Raw genomic sequence first — 25,554 nt, 5'->3', positions numbered from 1 at the left:
CCTGGACAATACTCAAGCCCCACCCCCTTATCTGTACAACATGGAGGGAAATCATGCCTTCCTCACAGGATTAAGAATTAAATGAAATAACGGGTGGAAGGTGCTTGGCATGGTACACAGTACTTACTAATCATTTGCAAGTGCTTTTATTACCACAGAGCTGTGACTGTACTGAGAATAAACAATGGAAAGGCAGGCCCATCCCTACTGTTCTCCAATAGTGGTAACTACTTTAAATAGACCAATTCGCCAGTTTACAAACAGCAGTTAGCAACCGCCAACCTTTAGACTAAATTTGCTTTGTTATTTCTTTGGGGAAATATTTCCTGAGTTGCACCTTCAATACCACAAGATGACTGTAAGATCTAGCCCAGGGGAAGCACCTTGCTTCCAAGGTCATCTCCTCACACCTGTCTGAGGTCATCTCCTCACACCTGTCTGGAGCTCCTCCCACCCCAGCCTAAAAGGCAGCCCTGAATCCCCTTGACCAATGCAGGGGATGTACGAGATAAGCCTCCTTCAGCCACTCTGGCAAGAAGGAAAGCGACCTGTCCTGGCCTTACACAGAATCCTTCAGCAAAACTCAAAAAGGGAACATTAAAAAACAAATCTAATTACAAACTCTACATTTTACCTGATTAAAATTACCCAGGAAGATAAAATATAGAGTATACACAGGTCACAGTATTACCTACATTTCTTTGTCCTTACCACTGAGAAATGGAGATTTTCTTATAACAGAATCTCATGGATTGGTGTTTAAGAATAAAGCATCATAGGCAGCATACAAAGCAAGAATAGATGTGAAAGTATAAAATACACATTTAATTCTATTTAAAACAATTCATTAAGTTAAAATTTTTATGATAAATTAAAATTTCTCATTAATGGCAAGTCACAAACTTTAATATTTTGAACTATATAATATATTTGGGATATTGATTATTGCCTCCTCTCCTTTCAGGTATTATTAAATATTATCATCCAAATAAAAATTCTATTTGTTTCTATGTATCTCTGACATTTACATGTGGTGACAAGGGTAAAAAGGTTACTTAAAATCTTAAAAGTAAAACTTTAAAAACTTTTCAGAAGCAGGTTTAACACATCACATTTTGCTCATGAGCACAAAATTTACAGTCAAAAGTTGCACATAAAGGGTTTATTTTAAATGTTTTAAGGATAGGATAGAGTTACATCATAATTATAAAAATTACTTACAGAATTAACAGATTTATATTGTTTATACTTCTAAATGCAGAGAACAGGGAACTGTCTACACATTGTATAAAATAAAATTAAAATTAAAAATGAATTCAAGCTTGAAAAATGAGGTCATTTACCTAATTTTAAGATGCGAACACAAAAGACCTCTGAACTATACACATTCGTTCAAACTGCACTATAATGATGGAAAATACAAAAAGCGCAGCATTTCCAAGGAACCACAGACATTTCGACCATAATTATTTTGTTATTAATAATTGTTCCTATTTTGTCTTTGGAGAACTTTTTTTTTTTTTTTTTAAGACAATCAGCTTAATGTTTTCAGGCACTACAATTTGTGACAATCAAAACAGTCTTCTAATGGGTCTACGACGTTCAGAGATTCAAGCCCAATGCACTTCGGGGTTTGGCACATAAAACAATAGAAATAAAATCCGGTTTAGAAGTAACTGTGATTGTTTTAAGATGCACAGTCCCTTCAAATGCTGCATGACACGTACAACTGGAAAATCACCTTCTGTTGGCACTACATTTGCTTCACCAGTGCATTTTATCCTACAACCACAACAGCACAGTAAGCAAATATACAGAAAACTGAAAACAAATAAAAACAAAGAGAAAACAAAAAACCTAAATATCTACAACATGCATTTTTTGTTAGTTACATTGAACATTCTACTTAGAATAGAGCATGCAAAAAAGGATGATCTGCTTTTAAGGTTTTCCTTTGAAGCTTTACGTGGCAGCCAGACATCACACACACGCACACACGACACAATAATACTATAGCAGGTCAATGAGGAAGGCCAATACATTTTATACAGAGATTCATGTCTTGTGTTGTCACAAGTTCCATGATAATTTTGGAAATTAATGTTGGATTCCTACAACAAGGAACCAACATTCAGATACCAGGAAAACGCAAGCAGTGCATGCAGATCTGAAACATGAGCCTAAAATGAAGCCTGAAATACTTGGCTAGGGAGAATTAGTCACAGCATCAGTAAGTGTGGTTTAAGCCACTGAAGGAAAAAATAATAGAAAAAAAAAAATGGAAAAACAAAACACCCCTTCCCCTTCCTCCAGCCTTAAAGGCAACAAATAGAATAATTAAAATAACGATAATCACTTGTCACATTCATCTAGAGTGGCAGATTATGTGGTACTGAAGTTGCTAAAGATACTTGCAGCAAAACCACAATGTAAGTCATTAAGTAATGCTAGAAATGTTTCAACTGACCCAACCCTCAGGATACTTTAAAAGGACTTTGTTTTTCAGCCCAAAGTCACTGTGCTTGTTTTGCCCAGTGCGCACACTGGACACACTCTGGGCCACACAGGTCCACCTGGGATTGGGGGCCTGGGCTTGGCCTTGAGATTCACATGCAGGGACTCTGAACAAGAGCCACCAGGAAAACAGATGACAGATGTACAGCTTGACACTTATTCAAGCACGGGAGGGGCATCTAAAACCTGGGTACTCACTGCATGGAGAAGCTTGTTGCCCTTGCCTGCCTACTATGAGGCACTGGGCACGCTGTAGAGAAATAGGGTGCGTTATGTACACAGTACGTGGGGTTACCATCCAATAGCACAAGGCACAGCCTTCTGGGAGGCGAAAATGGGCATCAATCATGCGGACCATGCGTAGCGAGACCTTGAAACTACAGAATCTCTAACATCAAAGATGTCCACAATGGAGGTGGCAGGGACCTCTGGTGTTTCGCTGACAGCACAAGCGGTTAGCCTTCTGCCCAAATCTCAGGTAAGATTTCCAATCTCCACAAAAGACTGGTTTCACATATGGCATTTCTCCTGGCTTTCAAATCACCAGAGCTTATCCAAAACAAGTGAGAGACATTTTGCTGCTAAACCACTTTTTTGATTAAAACAACCTTGCAAGAATAAGCCACGAAGGGATTCTGTGGCTAAGGGCAGCTATCAGTCACATCTACAAGCTAGCACGGGCAACTGACCCTGGTGTGGCAGGGTCCAACTGCATGAAATGAATCCATGTCAGCAGCATACTGTGAGCAAGAACATACAGCACCTCAAAAGGTGTCGGATTTCAGCTGGCATTTGTCTAGACGTTCTCTGTGAGGAAAAGCTGGGAAGGGGTAGGGGAGCCTTTGGACCATAATCATATATCAGTAATAACAGTAATAAAAATAAAAGTGTCCCAGAGAACTTGTTAGAGGACAACACTGCTATTCTTTAACCTGCATTCTAATATAAAAGCACTATGTTCTTCCAGGGACTTACCAAATATACTCAAATGACTGATGTACTATTGCCCTTTAAATCCATGTACTAAAATCCAGATTACTGATTTGTACGAATAATGGACCGAATGTGCCGCCCAAAATTCACCGGCATTACACTGTGTGGAAAAAGTACCTGGGCTTTGCTAAAAAAAAAAAAAAAAGTATTTATGATAAAAAATATAAACAAAAAATTTTACAAGCTTAGACTTAAAGGCAGCCTTTACAGATTTCTAACTATTCTATAAAATTCTATTGTGGGTCATTAAGTGTTGAGAAGCGATTCATATTTGGACTTATGGTTTAAAGCCTCCAGACTGAAAAGGTGCTCTGAACTTCTGACATTCAAAGGAAGCTGAACATCCCCTCCGTGCTTCCTGTGCCCAAATTTAATTTTAAATAAACAGCAGTAATATATTAAATATAACTGACTTGTGTCATGCACTCCTGTTAAACTGGAGAAAATTATTTAACTCCCATCCCAATCCACAAAGAAAGGACTGCCAATGAAGTGTGTGTGTATCTGTGTATCTTTGTACACAGATCTATGCGTGTATATATATATTATATATGTATACACACAGATATAGATAGGTAGATATAGATACATATATATCTCAAAAAAAGCAGTAACAAAAATACCAAACTATGCTTGCATTGTGGCAGAATAAGAGAATGTTAAGAGTGAAGGGGAAAATGGATAAGATCTATTACAGTTTTAACTGACTATAATACTAGCTTAACTTTCACCAAACTTGCCTGTAACTCCCCTCCAAACAGACTTCTTTTTAAGAGGAAGGAGTTCCTTACACAAAATGCTTTGTGTTCACATAAATCTGTACTATTCAGAACAAAACCAGTTCTGCTGGCAGAGATTGTGGGTTCGCAGGGACATTTAAGCTTTCATTAAACTGGAAAGCAATCAAGTCTTTTATGTCTACAAATTATACATTTAATAGTTCCACAAATTTGGCAAAGTTCATGATGACATCTAGGATGTTTTCACCAAATCGTAGACATAAATATGGAAATCATCATCAAACTTGATGAAATAGACAGATGGTTTGGCTTCTACTTGATGAATGACCATGCCAGTCCTTTTAGAGCCATCTTCTTTGGCATATTCCACTTGTTTGCCTACCAGGCTGTCCACAACCTCTCCTGGTTCCCTTTCTGCTGGAGGTGAATCATCTATATGTAAAGAGGGGGGAAAAAAAATTTTAAGTCAAATTTTAGATACACACCAACTCACATGTCTATTTTAATACTAATTAAAAAATTCTTTTTTAAATATTCTGAAGTCATCTTATCTAGACCATGAGCAACAAATTTTTTCTTCAAAGGCCAAACAATACGTTAGGCTTGAGGCTACATGGTCTCAGTACAAACTGCTAGGCCTTTGTGGTGTGAGAGCAGCCACAGATGACATAATAAATGAACAGTGTGGCTATGTGCCAGTAAAACTTCATTTACAAAAAACAGCACGCCAACCCGAGATCTAGATATGTAAACAATTTTGAAAATCATAACCAAATTCCTTTGGCTCATGTTTAACTATGGCTATAACTACCTGAGGAGGTAAGGACTAAAAGAAGGAAAGGGCCAAGAAAAAAATCTAAATAAGGATATATCTTCTTAAAAACAAGTTTGAGTTACTCTGAAATAGGATTTTAAAACATATAATACCTACTAGGATTACTGAGAATATGCCACATACTTAAAATATCTAAATATTCCTGGTCTTATCCTGTGAACAAGGCTTCTTTCGCCTTAACTTCATTTCATTACACATCTTCCTAAAGCCAATTTCAAAGTAGAGATTTCTCATGCTTTAAAATATGTGCTAAGTGAACTCCACCCCCAGACAACTTAAAACTGAATCTCTGAGGATAGATGAAGCACCTGTACTTTTTAAAAGGACCCCAGGGAAATATGTGTTGGAAAAAGCCACCTTAGGACCTAACAGGAACTCTGTTCTAGGAATATACATGAAATGAGAGCAAACTATCACTACCAACAACAAAGAAAAGAGAAAAAAAGGGGGGATGAAGCTAGACAGTTAACAATTCTATTTTAAGAAACCCTTTGTAGGCCCTGGATAATCTCTTTTCCCTGTTGCAGCAGAAGGCCTTCAGGTAGAGAGACCAGATATCCTGGTTTGCCCAGAACAGTCTGAGCTTATGCCACTTGTCCCAGCACAATGATTAGCAGTATACCATTTTATTCTCACAGGTATCCTGGTTTGGATCATCATCATTTATTTATATTAATGGTAGTTTGCCTCTATATAATTATAATAAATTCTCTCACTGAATGACACAATCCAAATCCTATTCTTATCTCTGATTCTAAGAGTCACATATAATACAACTAAAATGCTGAGGATAATGTTACCAGTAATTCTTTTAAACAGGGAAGTGATGAGGAAACCTAAGCTCTTCAAAGATGCCTTTCTCTCAAGCAGCAGCAGAATTTCATACAGCATAATCCCTTCATGTTCACAAAGGAATTCCGAAAGCATGATCCCCATAACATTTTGCAGTAACATGAGCAAAAAAGAGGCTACTTTAGAGCTCTTGGATTCAGAGCCACTAGTATATCTAAAGATAAATAAGCTTCCATACTACTATCCATAAAAATATTTAGCAGTTTTGTGAAAGACAGGGGAGAGAAGATAAAGACATGGTTGGGGGAGGAGAGGCGGCATGTGCAAATGACCTCACATTTTCTATTACCAAGTCCACGGTATTGACTTTGACTGGATATAGCTCTATGAAAAAAATAAATAACAACCAATTTTATGTAGGTTGGAGAAATGCTTTTAAGGAACATTCTCATGATAATTATAGTCTATAGGAATACTTTCCATTTCACATTTATAATAAATGTACACAAACGTAAGGGGAAAAAAATCTCAGAAGGTAAAACAGGGTCTAATGAAGACAAGAGTAGGTAGGTTCATTGACTAGGTTGTTCACAGGAAGAACTTAAAGAAACGAAAAAATTTTAAAAAAGGAAGAGATTCTGTCACATTGCTGATACAGCAAGTGTCTGTTCCAGGGCTCCATGTGTTTGAGGAAAGGCTATGGAGTAGTTTAAAAAAGAACAGGCTTACTCAAAAATAAAATTAAAAAAATAATTCCGTTCTCAATAGCATCGAAAAGAATAAAATACATGCAAATGAATTTAACAACAAAAGTGCAAACTGTATACTCTGAAAGCTACAAGACACTGTTAATAAAAAAATTTTTTAAGTCTTTAAATAAACAAACAGGCCAGAGGCTTAACTTTGTCAAGAAGGCAATAACTTCCCAAACTGATCCAAAGATTCAACACAATCTCCATCAGAATCCCAGCTACTTCTTTCCCAAACCTAACAAGCTAATTCTAAAATTCACATGGAACTGCAAGACACCCAAAACAGCCAAAACAATTGGAGGGTGAGGGAGGGTGGATAGAAACATTCACACTTTCAGATTTCAAAACTTATTACAAGGCAATACAATCAAGTGTGGCACTGGCATAACCAGGTATACGGACAAATGGGATAGGAAGTCCAGAAGTACATCCATACATCTATAGTCAACTGATTTTTCAATAAGGGTGCCAAAACCATTCAATAGATAAAAGAATAGTTTTTCCAAAAGGTGGTGCTCATATGCAAAGGAATGAAGTTGGATCCTTAAACCACATCATAAACAAAAATTAACACAAAACATAAAGATCTAAGAAGAGCTAAAGACCTACATGTAAGAGCTAAAACCTAAAAGACTCGTGAAAGAAAATACAGGAGTAAAATCTTTATAGCCTTGGATTTGGCAAGGGGTTAAAAGATATAACACCAAAAGCATGAACAAAATAAAAAATAGATAAAATGGACTTTAGAACACAATCAAGACAGTGAAAAGAGAAACCACAGAATGAAAGTATCTGCAAAGCATATACCTGACAAGAGACTTGTACCTAGAATAGTGACTCTTTACAACTCAATAATATAAAGATAACCCAACTGAAAAAAAAAAAAGGCAAAGGACATGAACATTTCTCTAAAGGTGACATACAAATGGCCAATAACAACGAAAAAATACTTGACATCTTTAGTTATCAGGGACATGCAAATCAAATCACAGTGAGATATGACTTCACAACTACTAGAATCAAAAAGTCAGATAACAATAAATGTTGAAAAGACATGGAGAAATTAGAACCCTCATACACTGTTGATAAAAACGTATAATGGCGCGACAGTGTTGAAATTAGTCTGGCAGTTCCCTAAACAATTCAACATAGAATGACCGCTACGATCCATCGATTCCACTCCTAGGTATACACCCAAGAGAAGTGAAAACGTGTCCACTCAGACACGTACACAATGTTTATAGCAACAGTCTTTATAATAACCAAAGGGTAGAGAACAATTCAAATGTCTATCAACAGATGAACAAATATACAAAACACAGCACCCATAAAATGGAGTTATATCTGGCTATAAATAAAATGAAGTACCAATACATATAACACGGAGCCTTGAAAACACAATGCTGAGTGAAAGAAGCCAGTCACAAAAGACTCTCTATTACATACTCCATTCATAAGAAAGTCCAATGTCCAGAACAAGTAAATCTATACAGAAAATAAATTGCTCTTGGCAAAGAAAAAATTAATTCACATTTGGTGAATGACTAAAAGAATCATTTATTCTTAATAATTAAAATAAAGATATATATCTGCAAAATAATCAGATAACTTGTTCTACAATTCAAATTACTTCTGAATGATCAAAAATAAAAGTTGTCAATCCATACTTACTAGAATCAGGCATAATGCGAAGGTCTCCTTCTTTATAATCATCTAAAAGCTGATACATGTACAAGACGGGGTCTTTCTCATAGGTGATGTAAAACCATGTGTTCATTATAGGGGCACGTGCTAAGACCATTCCCCTCCACTCGTCTTTAGAGCCATCCTCGGTCTCAAACATGTGCTCTACTGCTTTGCCAATCATTGTGTCGGCTAGGTGTGCATCACTGATTCGAGATGTTGCTGGAGACAAAAAAAGCAAACAATGGTTTACAAAGTGTTTTACTGAATTCATACTGTGAAAATTGAACATATGCAAGGAGACTACCTGGAATGTTGTCCACATGATACACTAGCCAACATCAGAGTCATCTGGCAGATTTTCAGGACAACCACAAAACTCATATTGCTGAGCGAACCCAGATTTGATTCCACAGGAACTATTTTGTTGTCCCAAGTCAGTTATTTTGAGATTGTTTTTCCTTTTTTTTCTGAATTCATCTGCGCTTGGTATTTTATCTAAATTAGAACTTTTGATTGTTTCATCAAAGGTATAAAACATTTTTTGTTCTTAATAGTTATTTTAAATTTTGAGATAAGACTTATAGAAGTTATAAAACTACTAGTGTTACCCATATACCCTTCTACCCATCTTCCTTTTATATTAATACATAATCTTACATAAATAGCCACAGATCATTTATTAAAACTAAGAAATTAACCTATACAAGGCACAGGTTTTTACTCTTGCTCCGAATACAATCTATTTCTACAGCAACCAGAGTGATATTTGTGGCAGTTATACCAGACTGTGTTGTTCACTTGCTTAAAATGCTCCAGTGCTTTCCTTTCATAATCTGAAAAGCGAACTGCTTCTCATGGGCCATCTTCCCCTGTTGGCCCTCTTCCCTCCTGTTGTCACCTTCCTCATGACTGACTATACCTTAGTGACACGGGCATCCTTCCTAGGACCACCTCACCTCTGCTTTTCCCAGCCATGCACGACCTTCATACCTTCAGGAGTCTCCTCTCAGAGCCTCCTCAGGACCACCTGATAGAAGCATCCCTAACAGTCAGTCGCCTCATCCAGTTTTATTTCTTAATGGCATTTACTGTTATCTGTAGGTATGTTGTTTTACATTTTAGCCTGTACACCATGAGGCAAGTCGAGGTCTTTGCTTTCTTATTTCCAATATGGAACTCACAATGGTTCAAAATTTGGTGTACAAATTAATTATTTCAGAGGGCAGTGGGCTATTCTAGACAACCTGTGTTGTCAGAAGTGTGGCCTCCAAAATGGTTTATCAACAGCCCTCTGCAACCCTGCTCTAATTCTTTAAAGTAGTAGGTAAAATAACAAGCTCCATTTCTTTAATACTGGTAAATTACATAGATTCCTACTGATTATAAGGTTTCTCCAGTCCTCATATTTTAGACAAATGTCTTTTTAAAGAAATTAGCACTTCTACTTCACTCATGAGTGCTTCTGACTGTGTCAAAAAGAAGTTCAAAAGAACAAAAGAAATAACTATGTTAAAAATTATTAGATTGTAAACTCTGGGGAACAATTTTATACATTTATATCTCCCACAGTTCCTTGAACTATAGTTTTAAAGTATCTACTGATCAAGTTTTGTGGTATTAAATGATTGATTCAAATATGGAGTGTTTGTGCTCTGATAAAAATTAAAATATCGATAATGCAAAAGAATAATCAGAAAGCATCCATTCCAACAATCATTTTTAAAGCATATAATGCACAAATGGTAAAGAGAACTTACCAACTCTATCAGGGAGGACTTCAAGTGCAGAAACTCTTTCATCTTTATTAAGTTCTAGTCCATAAACACAGTCAAATCCATCGTATTTTATAAGATACAAAGAAGGGTTTACAGGCACCTGGTCCAGAACGGTTCCTTTCCACTGGGTGACAGGGCCACTCCCCTCCTTCCACCCATGCTGAATCCTGCAGCCTACGATGTTCCGCCGAGGCTGGGACACAGGCTTGCTCGGCCCCACACTGCTCCGGTGTTTTCTGTATTCACACATATACACATGTAAGGTATCAGCTCTAAGATATGCCTTCCTAAATCCAACACAAATACTGCTAGCTAGCATGCTCTCACTAGATGACCCCTGCTGTGCTGGCTAATGCTGTCACTAGGGCAGGTGGCTCCAGGTGGGCACTGTTCGGTCCTATAGCCATGTAATGTGGTTCACAGGTGATGCCTTTCTCTACCACCATGTGTATATATAATGTGCTGGCAGTAGAGTTTCCTGTGCACCCCAACTCTGGATAGTAAGAAAAACTTGACTGGTCTGTGGCAACTTAAGCCCCAATAATAAGCATCAGTTTTTCAGCTGAGTTTCCTAAGCCAATCAACTCACAATCAGCCATACATACAAATGGCTTTATACTATATAAATCCTTTTCTAGTCAGAAATTATAATTATTCAATTTCATCCATTTTAATGCTCTCATAATTTTGCCCCCACTGGCTTAAATGGTAAGAATAAGCTAGATATTTAACTTTTTTCTTAAACTGGAATCCAGACTGGCTTATATCCATGAATTATACCATCATTACTTCTTTCAAAAACATATAAACATTTAAATTTGTAACAAATGATATTAAAAATTACTGGATCAACACCATACTACTTTCCTTCTAAATTATTAACAACTGAAAAATCTATATGTTTACAAATAATACACCTGGTTCTTGATATCAGGAAAAAATATTTTTTACCTAGATATCCACTGATACCCAAAGGGGACAAGATTTAGCCTGAATACAAGCTGAATGTCTAAGCCATTATGGCAACCTGGATGCTGTTATATGCCAAAAATGAGAAATTTTAGAGAGCAGGAAAGAATTTCCTTCCCACACTTTTATGAGCATAAAGCTCTCATTTGGTACACCATGAATAAAAGTGGTAAACAGCTAGCATAAACACAAACTTAAAAAAAAAAAAACGTATTATAGGCTGTAATATTTAGAATTACAATTACATACATTTTAAATAGACTTGTTTGGTAAATTTATTGAGTTTGTGAAGGAGAACAAGCTATAGTAAATTATTCGGGCTAGCCTGATGAAGCCTGGCATTCGTTGATCTAGGCCTTTACCTAAGCAAGACAGGGAACACCATTTGAGGAACACCCCAGAATGAAAACTCTACTCAGACTGGAAAAGGGTTTGCAAGGTTCCATGTAGGACTGTGAGAAGACCAGAAAAAGCTGGGGCTGCCTGAGCCCTTAAGGCTCTGCAAACACCCGGCAGAGCCTGCACTGAGGATACACTGCTGGGAACAACATCCTAAATGAACAGGCCAGGGCCACAACCCGAAGGAAAAAGGTTCAGAGGCTAAACGGCAAGGTTCAAAGGAGGCAGATCACAAAAGGTATGTCGAGGAAACCACATAGAGACTTTATTTTTAAGTATGCCATAAGGAAACAGAGAGCTGAGAGCTCTGCAGAAAGGACAGTTGACCTGGAATGGAGTAGTCTTACCCTTCTCATTTATAAGAGTCCGCGAAAGGATAATAGTGGAACCAACATAAGACAGTACTGTAACAATTAGAATGACGCACCAACTGGAAATGGAGGCATACCCAAAACGCACATCCATGAGGTAGAGTTAACTATCACTTAACGTTAGGCATACAAGAGAGACCATGAAAAAGGACCTTACATCAGAAATGAGATGGCTATATGAGACATGAGGAAAATTAGGCACAGTTTAGCAAACAGGTAGTAATTTGAACACTTTTCAGAAATGAACACTAAACAGAGTAATATGAGAATAGACATCACGGGGCACGTAAGTGAAACAGATGATGAAAAGGAGACAGATGGGGCAAAAAATAAAGAGTTAAAAGATGGTGACAGATATCAAATCCCAAGTTCTATCAGAATTATCCAAAAACTAAAATTGAAGAAATGAAAAATAATTCAAGAAAAAAGTCCTGAAATAAAAAAAAAATTAATTACACAAATGCACTCCTGTGAAAACTGACTCAGAACTAATGACACTAAGACACTGTAGTAAAACAAATGGACTTTAAAAAAATAGCATCTCTTGGGCATCCAGGACAAGAACTAGATTATATATAAGGAAAACAAATCAGAATGTGATGACATTTTGTGCCTCAAGACAACCATGTGACAAAATTAAGGTTGTCAGGTAAGAAATTGTAAGCCAAAGGTTTTGTAATCAGCTAAGAACTCTGACCTCAAAGTAAAAGGTCACACACAAAACTGTGTTAATGTATAAGGATTTGAGGAACACTGTTCTCACAGATGCTGCAGAAGTTACAGGACAAGAATTTCAGATAATCAAAGAACACTTAGAAAAGTTTCACGATAGGGCCAATAGTAAGCCATAAATATATCTAACTGCAGAACAAACACGGAGACAAGAAATAAAATAGTATGTAACTGTTATCTGCTCTGAAAGGGTTAAAACACTACTCTGAAAAGGAAAGAATATGTAAAGTAGAAACAGCTTGCTGAACAAAAGAATATTACAAGAAACAAATTACCTTCCATTCAATGGAGAGAGGAAAGGACAAAGTCAAGAGCTAAATTCAATACTGTTCTACAGAAGGAACCGATCTATATCACTGGAAAAAATGAACAGTAAAGAGAAAAAAGCTTAAGGAGACACTATCAAGTCTGTAACTTGCAACTACACTATTACTCAAACCCTGACAGACAGTGAAATTCAAGACCTTTTCATATTCCCTGAGAATGTGCCACCACATCCAATGGACCATCTGTGGTAAATAGCTGGTGACAGTAATTACATTTTCCCTTTAGAACACGGGAATCATTTTTAGCATATTTTTCTTCAGAGACAATCAAATCACCTATCATCTTTTGATCTTTAAGCAAAAGTCCTAGTGATTCATGTTGTATACAGGATCCGACTTTCTTCACAGCAAAGGCAGAGAGCTTGGTTCCTAAACCTCACCAAGGAAGGAATTCAGTCATATGCACCTTTTTTTTTTTGTAATTCACAAACATTTTACTATTACAAGAAAATGCGGCATCTTCACCAGTGTGACAGTTAATTTTAATATGTTGACTTTTAATCTGTTGGCTGAGCAACAGTACTCAGCTATTTGGTCATTACTCTAGATGTTTTCTGTTAAGGGTTTTTGTTTGTTTGTTTGTTTTGTAGAAAAACATGTACATCAGACCACCCTCCACAATGTAGGCTGGGCTCTATCAGTTGAAGGCTTAAGAGAAAGTGTTATTCTACCCAAGGAAAGAGGCAAATCTACCCTTGGACTCCAGCTGCAACCCTGGCTTTTCCCTGGGTCTCTATTCTCTATATATACATATACACAATTGCACACGCATGCACACCACTGGTTCAGTCTCTCTGGAGAAAACTGACTACAACCAGAAAAAGATCCCATCCTAGATTCAGAGACATGAAATTTCTACTACCATGGTTCTCAACAAAACCAATACAGACTTAGCCAGTGACAGCAGAAAAGGGTAACTGGCAGACTCAGAGAACCAATTTTCTAGTTCAGTCACTCATGCTTTCTCCACCCATTAGCTGCATTCTTCTGTACTGTTTAGCTCTGGAAGAGGGAGATGTTTGATGCTCCTCTAATCACATTTCAGAACAAGTAGTTTTCATCCTGGTTGCCTCCAATGGTGGTCACGAGGCTTGCCTCTCTCCTGAGCTTTACAAGGAACTCAAATATGGCCAGTGAGCAACTCTTTTCAAGCGGCTCCCATATCCTTTAATTGTGGAGACACCCTACCTTTCCTTTTGCATGAATTTTAATTCATCGCCTCAAGGGAATTTTAATCAACTTTTGCTGTGGTAATGCCTGGGTCTATTCTAACATTGTTTTGTTTGCAATACTTTCATTTCCTCACCGCTTTCTTCCTTTATTGGTATATTCAGAGTGAGGTTTTCTTTGCACCAAATAAAGTATCTAATGAAAGCTACAGCTCTTATTTCTAGTCTTCCAGCAATTATTCTTAACTTTTGAAATATCACATTTAACCTTTAACCTACATTTTCCCTTCCCCAGACCAAGCAAAACTAAAACCAAACAAAAAATTCTTTGTAAAATAAAATTTTAAAAGCAAACATGTTAGCACATAAGTAAATCTACCTGGCCAATTTTTATCACTGCTGAAATTTAGGCTTCTGTTCTAAATCATTTTTCATTTTGCTATCTTAAGAATACAAACAATGCCTTACTTAGAAATAAACAAAGAAGGATTTTTGTTGCTTTCCCCCTAATGTTTTCATATATTTTGTTCTCTTCTCTATTTTGTCTTTCTATATACATGCCCTGGTCAGACAGGGTTGATAAATGTAAACTCTAAAATTCTTGCAAGCAAGCATCAAAATATCATTTTGCCCTCATCCCTGAATAACCTAGGTATTACAAGTCAGGTTCCAAAACCCTTTCCCCTTAGCACTTTTACTGGGAAAAAAAGTATTTTTATTTTCTTCTATCTCCCAGAGTTAGGTAACAGATGCCAATCTGATTCTTTTTTCTTTGAGGGTAACCTGTTTTTCTCTTTGAGCTTTTAAAATTTTCTTTGTTCCTGGATTCTGAAATGCCGCCAGAACTTATGACACGTTTTTAATGATCCCTCACTACCACCTACCTGGCCAATCTAAAGAGAGCTATGAAAAATCATCTTCCATGTTTATTTTCCACCTCCATCTCCTTTTTGAAATTCTTATTAGATGAATGCTAGCACTTTCAGATCTATCCTCTGTGACGACTTCCTGCTCATACTGTTCAAGAACTTCTTGGCTCAATTTTTCTTGAATTTCTTTAGGTAAAACCGGCTTCAATTTCTACTTACCGATTATCTTATATAGGATTTTTTATTTCTACAAACTGTTTCCTTATCTTGAACTTTTTTTTTTTTTTTTTTAATTAACATGCCTCTGATCCTTGAGAATTTTCACTTCCTTTCCTGATCCCTTATGAACTTTTTGGGTTCAGCTCTACCTACGCTGGGTCTGTTGTCATCTAAGTGGTGGTTTTCTCCACAATTGCTTATTCCTGGTTAGGTCTCCTGTTCCACATATCACTTCTTTTCGAGCTGTTAGTGTTCCTCGGGTAATTGATGATTTCTGATGTTCATATTTAAAATGCAAGGCAAGACAGAGTGAAATCTGCAGCTGAGGTTTATTTTTTTAGGTCATGTCAGGGTCCTGGCATCTGAGCAGTTAATTGCAGGTCTGATGAAGCAACCATGACCCAGGCAGTTGCAGAGCAGCTGGGAGTGAGCAGAGACCTTGAGTGAGGGGAGGTAAGGTGAGCAACTGTTGCCTCACTAACATAGCTGGTTTCTCACCCATAACAACTTTGGCAATTGTAGCTAGCGCCTTTGCTGTCTCTGACCTGAACTTAAGTAAGGGTCTTGTGGGAATATTTACTTCTTAGAGGTCGCCTTTTTCAGCTCAAAGTGGCTGAGCATTCCTCAGCTCACCTTAGTTTTTATATAAATCTGTTCCCATTTGCTCTATGTCTTTCAGAAATTTCTGAGTGTTGTGGTAATGGCATGTTGGTAAAATTACCCTTCTATACCAATAACAGAAACTGCAAATTTTGAAGAGCTATTTAAGGTAAAGTACAGTGGGGTACTATTTTCTATGTGCTTACAGAACAGATACAACCCTCCTAGTAAAAATTTGGCACTCCACTGTCCCAGTGGTTCCACATCTAGGAATTTATTGAAAGAAAATAATGGACAGACACAAAGATATAGATAGCTACAGTGATGTTCTGAGCAGGAAACTAGAAATAAAAAATGTTCAACAACAGGTCCCATTGATTCAATAATAATAGTGTAAATAGATGATGAAATAACTACATAGCTCTTAAAATCACGGAAAAGAATTTAAAGACATTTTAAAGACCCACAAATGAAGAAAATATGACATGGAAAATTTCCACACACAATTATCCATACAGATTTGTAGAAAACTTTCAAAATATATTAAATTATTAACAGCTATAATCCCTCGATGATGGCATCAGAAATAATTAGGCTTTTACCTGTGTTTTCAAAATTTTCTACAATGACAAGTATTTCACTTTTACACGCGGATAAAACACAATTGCTGCTGAATTAATGCCATGAATGTTTCAATTCTAGAAGGAATTATATATAAAGACAGATTATTATACATTTTAATGTTATCAATTCCAAATTCTATTTTTACCATCTTTCTTTAGTCAAGGGTAATTCTAATTTTAGAATGTCATTTCACTAGTTCTAAAAGAAGATCTAGTATAAACACTGTTCTCATCCAATATTTAATAAATAAGTTATGTTAACTGAAAAGGCAGAGGTAACAAAGATAGACTTCTTCCCAATGAACACTGATGGTAAAAATGGGTAATTAGAACAATACACTACCTTTTTAAATCATTGGTCAAGCTTTCCAATTACTGGGCTTTGAATGCTCTTGCAGCCAAAATGTACAAAGAATAATATTTTTAAAATATTTTTATATATTAAAATAGTAATTATTTAATATTAAGTGTAGAAATACATAAGTTGTTAATTTTCTTCCAGCTAGCATCCACCTGAAGACAAGGTTCCCTAAACAACAATATAGTAAGACTATCTATTTGCCCAATACTGGGTAAATATTGATAATAACTGAAGCTGGGTGATAGGGATTCAGGATAATACTATTTACTATTCTAAAAAATATCTTAAACAAGTTCTTACATTTTACTTTAATTTCTAATTGCAAATTTAGATTTAAAAAGCAACAAGAAAAACTAACAATAACCAATAACTAAAGCTGTACTGTACTACATATAGAAGCAAACAAACAGTAGAAAGGTATGAAAAGAACGTAAACACATTTTAGTCATATCTAGACCCTGCAATCTAAAAACAGCACAGAAACGTGAGATTAACAATTTAAAGTAACTACTTTAAAATGGGGCGCCTTGAATATGGTGATTTATGTTCTCCCTAGATAGATGTACAGCAATATTGTATACAAACACCAAGATACTTCATTCAACCGAGGTCCTCTGGAATTACAGCCAAATGCAAATAACAGGCTGCACTGTATCATGACCCAAACAATTCAAAGATAAAAGCAGAGAAATTAAAATTAAACACTGATCATTGCTTTCCTTGTTCCTTATCTCCAGAAGCTATTTCTTGAAACAAATATTCCAAGGAAACAATAATAATAATAAAGTGATTGTAAGGTATGTGGCTTAATTAGGGATGAACTGATGGCTAAGAATAGCTTTTCTGCAACTGGAGTTAAGTGGTGACTGAGTGTATAGCATCAAACCCCTTTCATTGCTATAACTGTGTGTACTAATTTCCACACCACCCGTCTTCTCTGATGTGCCTCAGATATCAGCCATGATGATGGTTTATGCTAGTGCTTCTCACTCTAGTATGCATCCCATTACTTGGAGAGCTGGTGAAAGTGTCTGATTCTACCTCTAGGCATAGAAAAGGACCACAAGGCTCTCTAACAAGCTCCAAAGACCACTGCTCCTGTTTATCCAGGCACCACACCTGGGGTAACACTGACTCGGTACTCTAATTCCTACACATCAATGTTCCCAAAAGGGTAAACTGAAAGTGCAGGAGACATTTACCTGTTTCTCTCAATACTTTAAGTTTTGAAAATACACCATTCTATTTATTTTGCCATCAAGAAATCTTGCGTTGAAAGACCTTGCATCTTTTATCTAGACTCCCTTAATGACTTAAATTGACCACTATTCCTCATTAGTAGTTAAAAATCTTGTTTGATAGCCATACTTGTTAAAATTTTCCACTATACAATTCTACTTTGAGCCATACCTGTCATACATTACATACTTTTTATTATGAATTATTGACACTCTTTTCTTATGCTATTTAGTACTGTGATAGAAAAGCTGTTCTCTGTGTTCCAGCAAATTTCAGAAGAAAATACTGATTAAATCGAAATAACTGTCTTTTTGCAAGATACACACCAGCAAGTAGAGAGGGGAGAAAATGCTTTTCTGGTACTTGTTGCTTGATAAAACTTCTAAAGCTGATACTGTCATCCCAGCTTCAAGTAACATTATAAAAATAGGATGGAGAAAGAAGTGAGGTTATCTACCCTGATCACTATGGTTTCTTTCATTACTTCGTCTGTACACTGTGCACCCTGAGAATATCCAAGATGTCCAAAGGAGGTGTCCAAGTGCTCGGAGAGTCTCCCATAGCACTATTCACTTTCAACTAGTGTGAATAACTGTCATTACAAGGTGATTAAAGAGTTTTGACCAATTTAAGGCTGTCAGCATTAGGCTTTATTCAGACTCTCACTCTAATAGTTAACTATTATATATTGCATTTTTTTTTTTCAGATATGAGACAACAGAACATGCAGTTCAAGAAATATGGTATGGTACTGAATAAGGGTTCTAGAATGAGACTGCCCTGTTTCTGAATCCTAGTTTAGTTACTTCTTAGTTGTACAACCTGAGACAGTAATTTAACCTCTCTGTGCACAGAGGGCTCATGGTTCCTATTTGACAGAGATGCCGTGAAAAGTCCAGGAAACCATAACAGGTATATGAGGAGGAGGGGAAGGAAGGGTACAATGATGGTCCTTTGTCAGTGACTAGGATTTGTGTCTTATAAAATGGAAGGAAAACATTCCCTGGAAATACTTCTTAGTGTGTAACAGTAACAACTCCTGTCCATTTTCTAAATGTGTTAACAGGAAATAGACCAAAGCCAAGTGGCACCCTCCACCAGTACCCTGAAATGGAAACCTATCAACTATTCACATTAGGGAAGAAAAACACCAGACTTACCTGAAAACTGAAACAAACCTTTTTAGCTAAATTCACCTTACGACTCTCCCCACAACTATACTTTCCCTTCGAGATGTACTTTCCATGCAGACTCATTTCCCAACCTCCTTATCCTCAAAACACAGCAAGGGGCCTGGTCACAAGAGGCACATTAAGTTTGTTTCTATTTACTTTAAAAACAAAACAAGACACAGCTATGTAACATTTCTGGGTGCAGAGGCACTGCTCTAAGCACCTCAAACTCCATTCCCTGAAATTTCCTGAAACCCACAAGGACAGGAGCTGCCAATCTTGGAACAATGGCTCTGCTGCACTCATTTCCTAGGCATTCCTGCTGATTCTCAAGCAAGCAAGCAGAGGCTTCTGATTATGGGATTACAGCTCAGTCCCTCTGTGCTAACATGGGCAGCGAAGAGACTTTACCACAGGTACAGCCACAGTATGGCAGGCAAGGGAAGACTGAGGCTCTAGCTCTGCTTTTCTATGGCCATTATTTGTAGAAAGAATTCTATGTTGAAGGCTGTAAACTCCACGGTTCTATGTCTAACACCAACAATCTTAACCATGAGTAAACTGAGCTCCAGGTAGATGAAAGAATCTGCTGAGCCCATCACTAAGCCATCTGGTTCCCACTATAAAGTCAGCTCCTGGACAGGGGCTTCTCCAGCAGCACTGCTCTGACTGACTATCCCTCCAAAGGCAAGAAAGTATTCAAGGGCCGCCGTTGGTGAAATGCAGAAACTTTTGTTTCAGTCTTTTTTCCTGCTCCATCTATTTTCATATTTGTATTGAGATTAGAAAAAAATAGAAAAATGATTGGTACTTTTTCTTTCATTTCAACTTCTCCCTTTTGTTATGTAGTAACATGTTCAAGGCTTCCTTGTCTGTGAGACAAGCACGCCTCCTGTTAAAGCAATGATCGAGTTCCTCACATCATAGAATGAACAATCCTTGTAGCTGGTACACATATGAACTGCAAAAACTTAACAGACATGTATTTATTCCTTGCGCTTTAGGGGGAAAAAAGGTAACTAGTACCTCATAGCCATGAGTTAAGGAACAATATAGCTTAGAAGGAGGCATATGAACTCTCTCACACAAAATGTATTAAACAGGCCCAAGAGCTCAGAACAATGAATGCATGAAATCGTATCTGAGAATTTGTAAAAAAGATAAAACAAAATGTACATTACACGCTCAAAGCCATTTATTTTAATCTAAGTGGCAAAATCTATTTTGCATGAACTGTTCTTGTCTTGCAAAGATAATGTGTAATTCGCTTTTATCATCTACTATGTGTGCCAAGAAATGGTTATCACATCACTGGATATGGCAGAGTCATGAGGGTGATGGGAAATAAAATGAAATTTGAGAAGCACTTTATCAAACCTCAGGGACCCAAGAGCATACTTACCTTCACATTTTTACTTTCCAGGTCATTTCTTGAACTGAATATCATAGACATTTACATTACATATTCATGTATTCATTTAATGGACACAAGTTTGCTTTAATCATCAACAATTACTGAAAGGCGCTATTTTTCATACAGACCTTCTTCAATAGCCCAAAGCCTTCTCACATTCTTCAGCCACTATTGTGCAGTGACCAAGGGGCATAAGCCTTTCAATAAGAATTATTTGGAAATAACTGCTATAATGAGGGGCTCAGGAGGTGCTAGGTTCAAGAAGGGTCTCTTCCATATTTAACAATCCATGATTAAGACTCGTAATATCAAAACTAATTTGCTAAAACAGCTTCCATGATGTAGTGGCAGTCGCCAGTAGTAGTGGATACTTGTGAACGCTATTAAATTTAATACAATACAGGTAGGTATTATTTAAGACAGTATTTCAATTTTCTCCTTGGACATAATTATATTACACACAAAAAAATTTCAGGGAGAAAAAAATGGCTTCTATAGTCTGGAACTTACAGAATTTTGGACTTATAACACATCTGTCACCTAAAATACATGGATATTTTATTATCTTTCAACATACATATGCTTTCTCTAAATTACAAGCTCTTCATTCATTTGATATGTCATAAAGCAATGAGTGTGACAGGCAGTGTGCTAACCAGGCCCTCAAGCATAAGCTATGGTCTGTCTACAAGGAGCTCCTTTCTTGTCCGGCAGCAGATCCAAGATCCAGAGAGGAACCTACAGACCAAGAGCTTGCAGCCCTCCCAAAAGAGAAGTGGGAGAGGTTCACCATGAGCCTACCACAACTGATACTTCTTCTATTAGGCCAGCCCCCATCAAGCTGGAGAGAAAATCATGGCCTGGAGGCTTTCGAAGGCTAAATGATCTAGGCACACGTAGGCTAGGCAAAGAACAGGAAACATATAGGAATATGATCCACACCACGACTCAGCTTGCAGTGAGGCCAACTGCTGTGAGCCAAGACCTCTTCACATGGGTGACCTCATATCCCACCCATATAACCAAAGTCCACAACCTGCTATCTAAAAGCAAGTTTCAGAACTGCTTACTTGTGGGACGTCCTTTTCTTCATCATGCTTGCAGATACACCAGCATGGCCTAAAAGAGAAGTTAAAGCATAAGTTACTGAAAACTAGATTTAAAAAATCAAACTAAAAAAAAAAAATTTACTGCTATATAAAGCATGAGATAAAAATAAACTGTAAATGGCCAATATGTAAGAAAGTGATTTGTTTACTGAACTTTCATAAGGGAGATATAAGGGGTACTAGCAAGATAAAATGACAAAGACAATAGTTCACCTTCCCAAATTGGCCATAGAATACAAAACCAAAATTATGTGAACAAAAGCTACAACTAAAAAAGTAACAATCCTAACCATAAATTACTAAAAGTTACGGAACTTGTCTTCCTGCCAGAAACAATTTAAAAAATCAGTACGAATGATATTAAACATCTGGATCTAGATATCAAGAGAACAAGCAGCAGAGGGACTATGAGACCAGGGAGCAGAAAGCCACACAGTGGTTCTGCACTGACCCAGATTGCATTCCAAACAATTGTAGAGGATCCTACAAGAAACCAAGAACACTGTGGTTCGCTACATTGTGAGTCAGACTGGAGCTGGGGAACACAAAGTAAAGGACATCAACAAAAGCCCAACTCTTCACATTTCAAATGTCCAACTCCTCAACAAAAATTACTAGACATGCAGCACAGCAGCAGACTGTAACCCTATAATCAAATAGGTTATAACCAAAACAATGTAATTAGCAGGCAAAAAGGTGGGGGGGGAAACCTATAATAAATGTGTTCAAATATGTAAAATATACAAACATTTAAAATAGAAACATGAGGGAAGAAACAAATTAAACATGAAAATACATGATCTGAATAAAAAAATAAATAAATGTAATAACAGATTGGACCCTACAGATAAAATGATCAGTGAACCTGAGATGTTGCAATACAAAGTACCCAAACTGAAACAAAAAGGAAAAAAAATTGGGAAAATGAAATGACTCCACAAACAGGGGGAAAGGGCAGGGAGGTGAAAGAAGACAAAAAATCTGAAAAAGCAATGAAAGTTTTCCAGATGTGATAAATAACAACCACACAGCCAACCAAGATCAATACTGTCAAAGTAAGGTTAAAACAAAGAAAACCATGCCAAGGCACATCCTAATCAAATTTCTGAAAACCACTGACAAAGTATTTTTAAAACAGCCAAAGAATAACAGACCCATTAAATATAGGGAAATAGAAAATACCGGTTGCAGATTTGCTGTCGGAAATAATGTAAGCCAGAAGACAGTGCACTAAATCTTTAAGGTGTTGCTAAAATAAACGAGGCAACTTACTCGTGAACTGAGAATGCCATATCCAACCAAAAATACCTTCCAACCCCACAACGATAACACATTTAAGGTAAATAGTCTAAATGCTCCGATTAAGAGACCAAATAAAAAAGAGACAATATCAGACAAATTAACTTCAGGACAAAGTTATCAAGGATCAAAAGATATTTCAAAAATGATAAAAGGGTCAATTAACCAAGAAGCCATAACAATCTTAAATGTTTATGAACTTAATTACAGAATTCTGAAATACGTAAAGCAAAAACTGGTAGATCTGACAAGAAAAATTGACATACCCATAATTATAGAGACTTGAATTCTTCTCTCTCAGTAATTAATAGAACAAGTAGATAGAAAAACAGAAAAAACATAGAAAACGTAAACACCACAAACAGCCAACTTGAATTAGTTGACATTTATAGAGCACTAATCCAATAATGCCAAAAACACATATATTTTCCAAGTTCACTTGGGACATTAACCCAGATGCACCATATGCAACTCAAAATGCAAAGTCTTACACACTTAAAACAGCTTGAAATCATATAGTGTATTTTCTGACCACATCAGAATTAAACTAGAAATAAATAATAAAATATTTGAAAAGACCCCAGTATTGGAAATTAAACAACAATCTTCTAAAAAAATCCATGGTTCAAATACAAAATCACAATGAAAATTCAACTATTTCTAATTTTAAAAAATGAAAATCTATCAAAATCTGCAGAATACAGCAAAACAGCACACATCCCCACATAGTTGACTTTCCCATTTAGAAGAGTACTATAGCAGAAACAGTCTTCTACTGACCACTCCAGAAAAAGTAAGCCTTTTATAATTCATCCTTAATTCTTAAATATGAACGGACACAGATCAATAGTTATGTAACAAAACCTCATGGTACAACTGAGAAAGACAAAGGAACAGCACCGTTGTTTATAAAATGGTCCAAAAACTACAAAGATCAAATAAAAGAACTGATATCTTCAAGGGAACTTAAGATTATATAATCATAAAATGAAAACAAGAGGCTATGAAAAGGAAAAACGTGTTCTTGACAATTCAACAACTCTTCTTAGGTTGGTCAGGGAAGTGATATCACAGAGCGAATTGCTGCCCCCAAAGCTAGAAAAATGGACGTGCAGATCCACAGAACCACAATTTATCCAGCAGACAGACACCTCCAGGGAAAGAAAGCCAGATCCGTAATTGACCAACTGCTGAAGGCTCAGTACAGTCGAGTCTGAGATAAAAACTCCAGGGAGCCCAGTCATGGGTGAGTCAGGGGGCTCCACATTTTTATGAGTTTTACCTCCAGGAGCTCTACCAGGTTATGGAGATGACAGAAAAATCCCCACCTACTTCCAACAGAGGTAGAGAAAAAGTACCCCTTTTGAAATATACCATAGCATTCACTTCTTAAAAAGGTCTGCCCTCAATAGAAACTATTATATCAGAACCTAACTGGCCTGAGGGCAGGGAAACAGGCAGCATTCTCTAGCAGTCCCCTTTATACTGACCAGAAATTCAAAGTCAGCCCCTTCCACTCCAGTCCCACAAAAGAGGGAAGATACAGACAACCTCTGTGCAGGTCACAGCCCAGGGGTACAGACTCACTGAATGATAGAGACCTAATCACAGCACCACAGAATGCTATCACAATCCTCCTCCAACCCCCACCCCCACATGCACACATACACCTCACCATTATCTCACTAAAGATTTATTCACTGAAGTTCCTTTACCCAGTACATCACATTCGGCTTTCAGCCAATAATTATAAGGAATATTAAAAGGCAAAGAAAACACAGTTTGAAAAGACAGAGCAGGCATCAAAACTAGTCTCAGATATGGCGAGAAGGTTGGAAATATCAGACTGGTAATTTAAAATAGCTATGAATAACGACGAATATGCTAAAGGCTGTGAGGAAAAAAGTAGACAGCCAAAATAAACAGGTAACATAAGCAGAGATAAAAATTATATAAAAAATAAAAAAGACATGGTACAGATCAAAAATATATAACAGAAATGAAGAAAGGCTTTGGTGGACTCATTAGTAGACTGAACAGGCTATGAGACTATGTAAACAGAAACTTTCAAAGCTGAAAAGTAAACAGGAAAAAAAAAAAAAAAAACCCTGCAGATTAGGGGGAGGAGGTGCAAGGGCGACAGAATATCCAAAAACTGTTGAACAATGAAAGGTACAACACATGCATAATGAGAATGTCAGAAAATCAAGAACACCAAGAAAACAAAAAAGAAACTGAAGAAATATTTGAAGCAATGACTGATGGTTTCCCCAAATTGTAATTTGATACCAAAACAGATCCAAGAAGCTCAAAGAACACAAAGGATTAATGACATTTAAAAAAAAAAAAAAAGGACATATAAGCTTATCATTCAAACTGCAGAAAATCAGACTCCCAATCAAGATGGCAGAGTAGGTCAATTGCCTACCTTCTACAATCATGTCAACTTACAACTAAATTGTAGAACCATCACTGAGAACCACCTGAAGACCAGTTGAACAGAGCTGAACAGAAGTCCTTTAAAAAACTAAGGATATATAAAGCCACATAAAGACTGGTAAGAAAGCCAGAGAGGAGGAACAGGCACATCCCACAT

The 25,554-nt window shown here is 36.8% G+C and overlaps 1 protein-coding gene across 10 annotated transcripts in view; it reads right to left on the bottom strand.

Moving 5' to 3' along the window:
- Positions 1-1,493: 1,493 nt before the first annotated feature.
- The window catches only part of SPIN1 (spindlin 1), a 60,703-nt gene continuing 36,642 nt past the window's right edge, over positions 1,494-25,554 (bottom strand). For 7 of the 10 annotated variants that reach the window (XM_016135372.2, XM_016135353.2, XM_016135364.2 and 4 more), the window contains exons 3-6: positions 21,621-21,669; positions 10,070-10,323; positions 8,298-8,531; positions 4,416-4,679 (exon numbers count right to left, since the gene is read on the bottom strand). In XM_016135372.2, the coding sequence (XP_015990858.1) occupies positions 4,480-4,679; positions 8,298-8,531; positions 10,070-10,323; positions 21,621-21,669 (737 nt within the window). In that variant the 3' untranslated portion in view covers positions 4,416-4,479. Of the gene's footprint in view, positions 4,680-8,297; positions 8,532-10,069; positions 10,324-21,620; positions 21,670-25,554 lie in introns of all 10 variants that reach the window. The other 3 variants (XM_016135392.2, XM_016135401.2, XM_016135339.2) reach the window with 2 other exon arrangements.

This window comes from Rousettus aegyptiacus, unplaced genomic scaffold, assembly GCF_014176215.1.
Source record: "Rousettus aegyptiacus isolate mRouAeg1 unplaced genomic scaffold, mRouAeg1.p scaffold_m13_p_3, whole genome shotgun sequence".
Lineage (NCBI taxonomy): Eukaryota > Metazoa > Chordata > Mammalia > Chiroptera > Pteropodidae > Rousettus > Rousettus aegyptiacus.
This window is presented reverse-complemented; position numbering and strand designations above follow the sequence as displayed.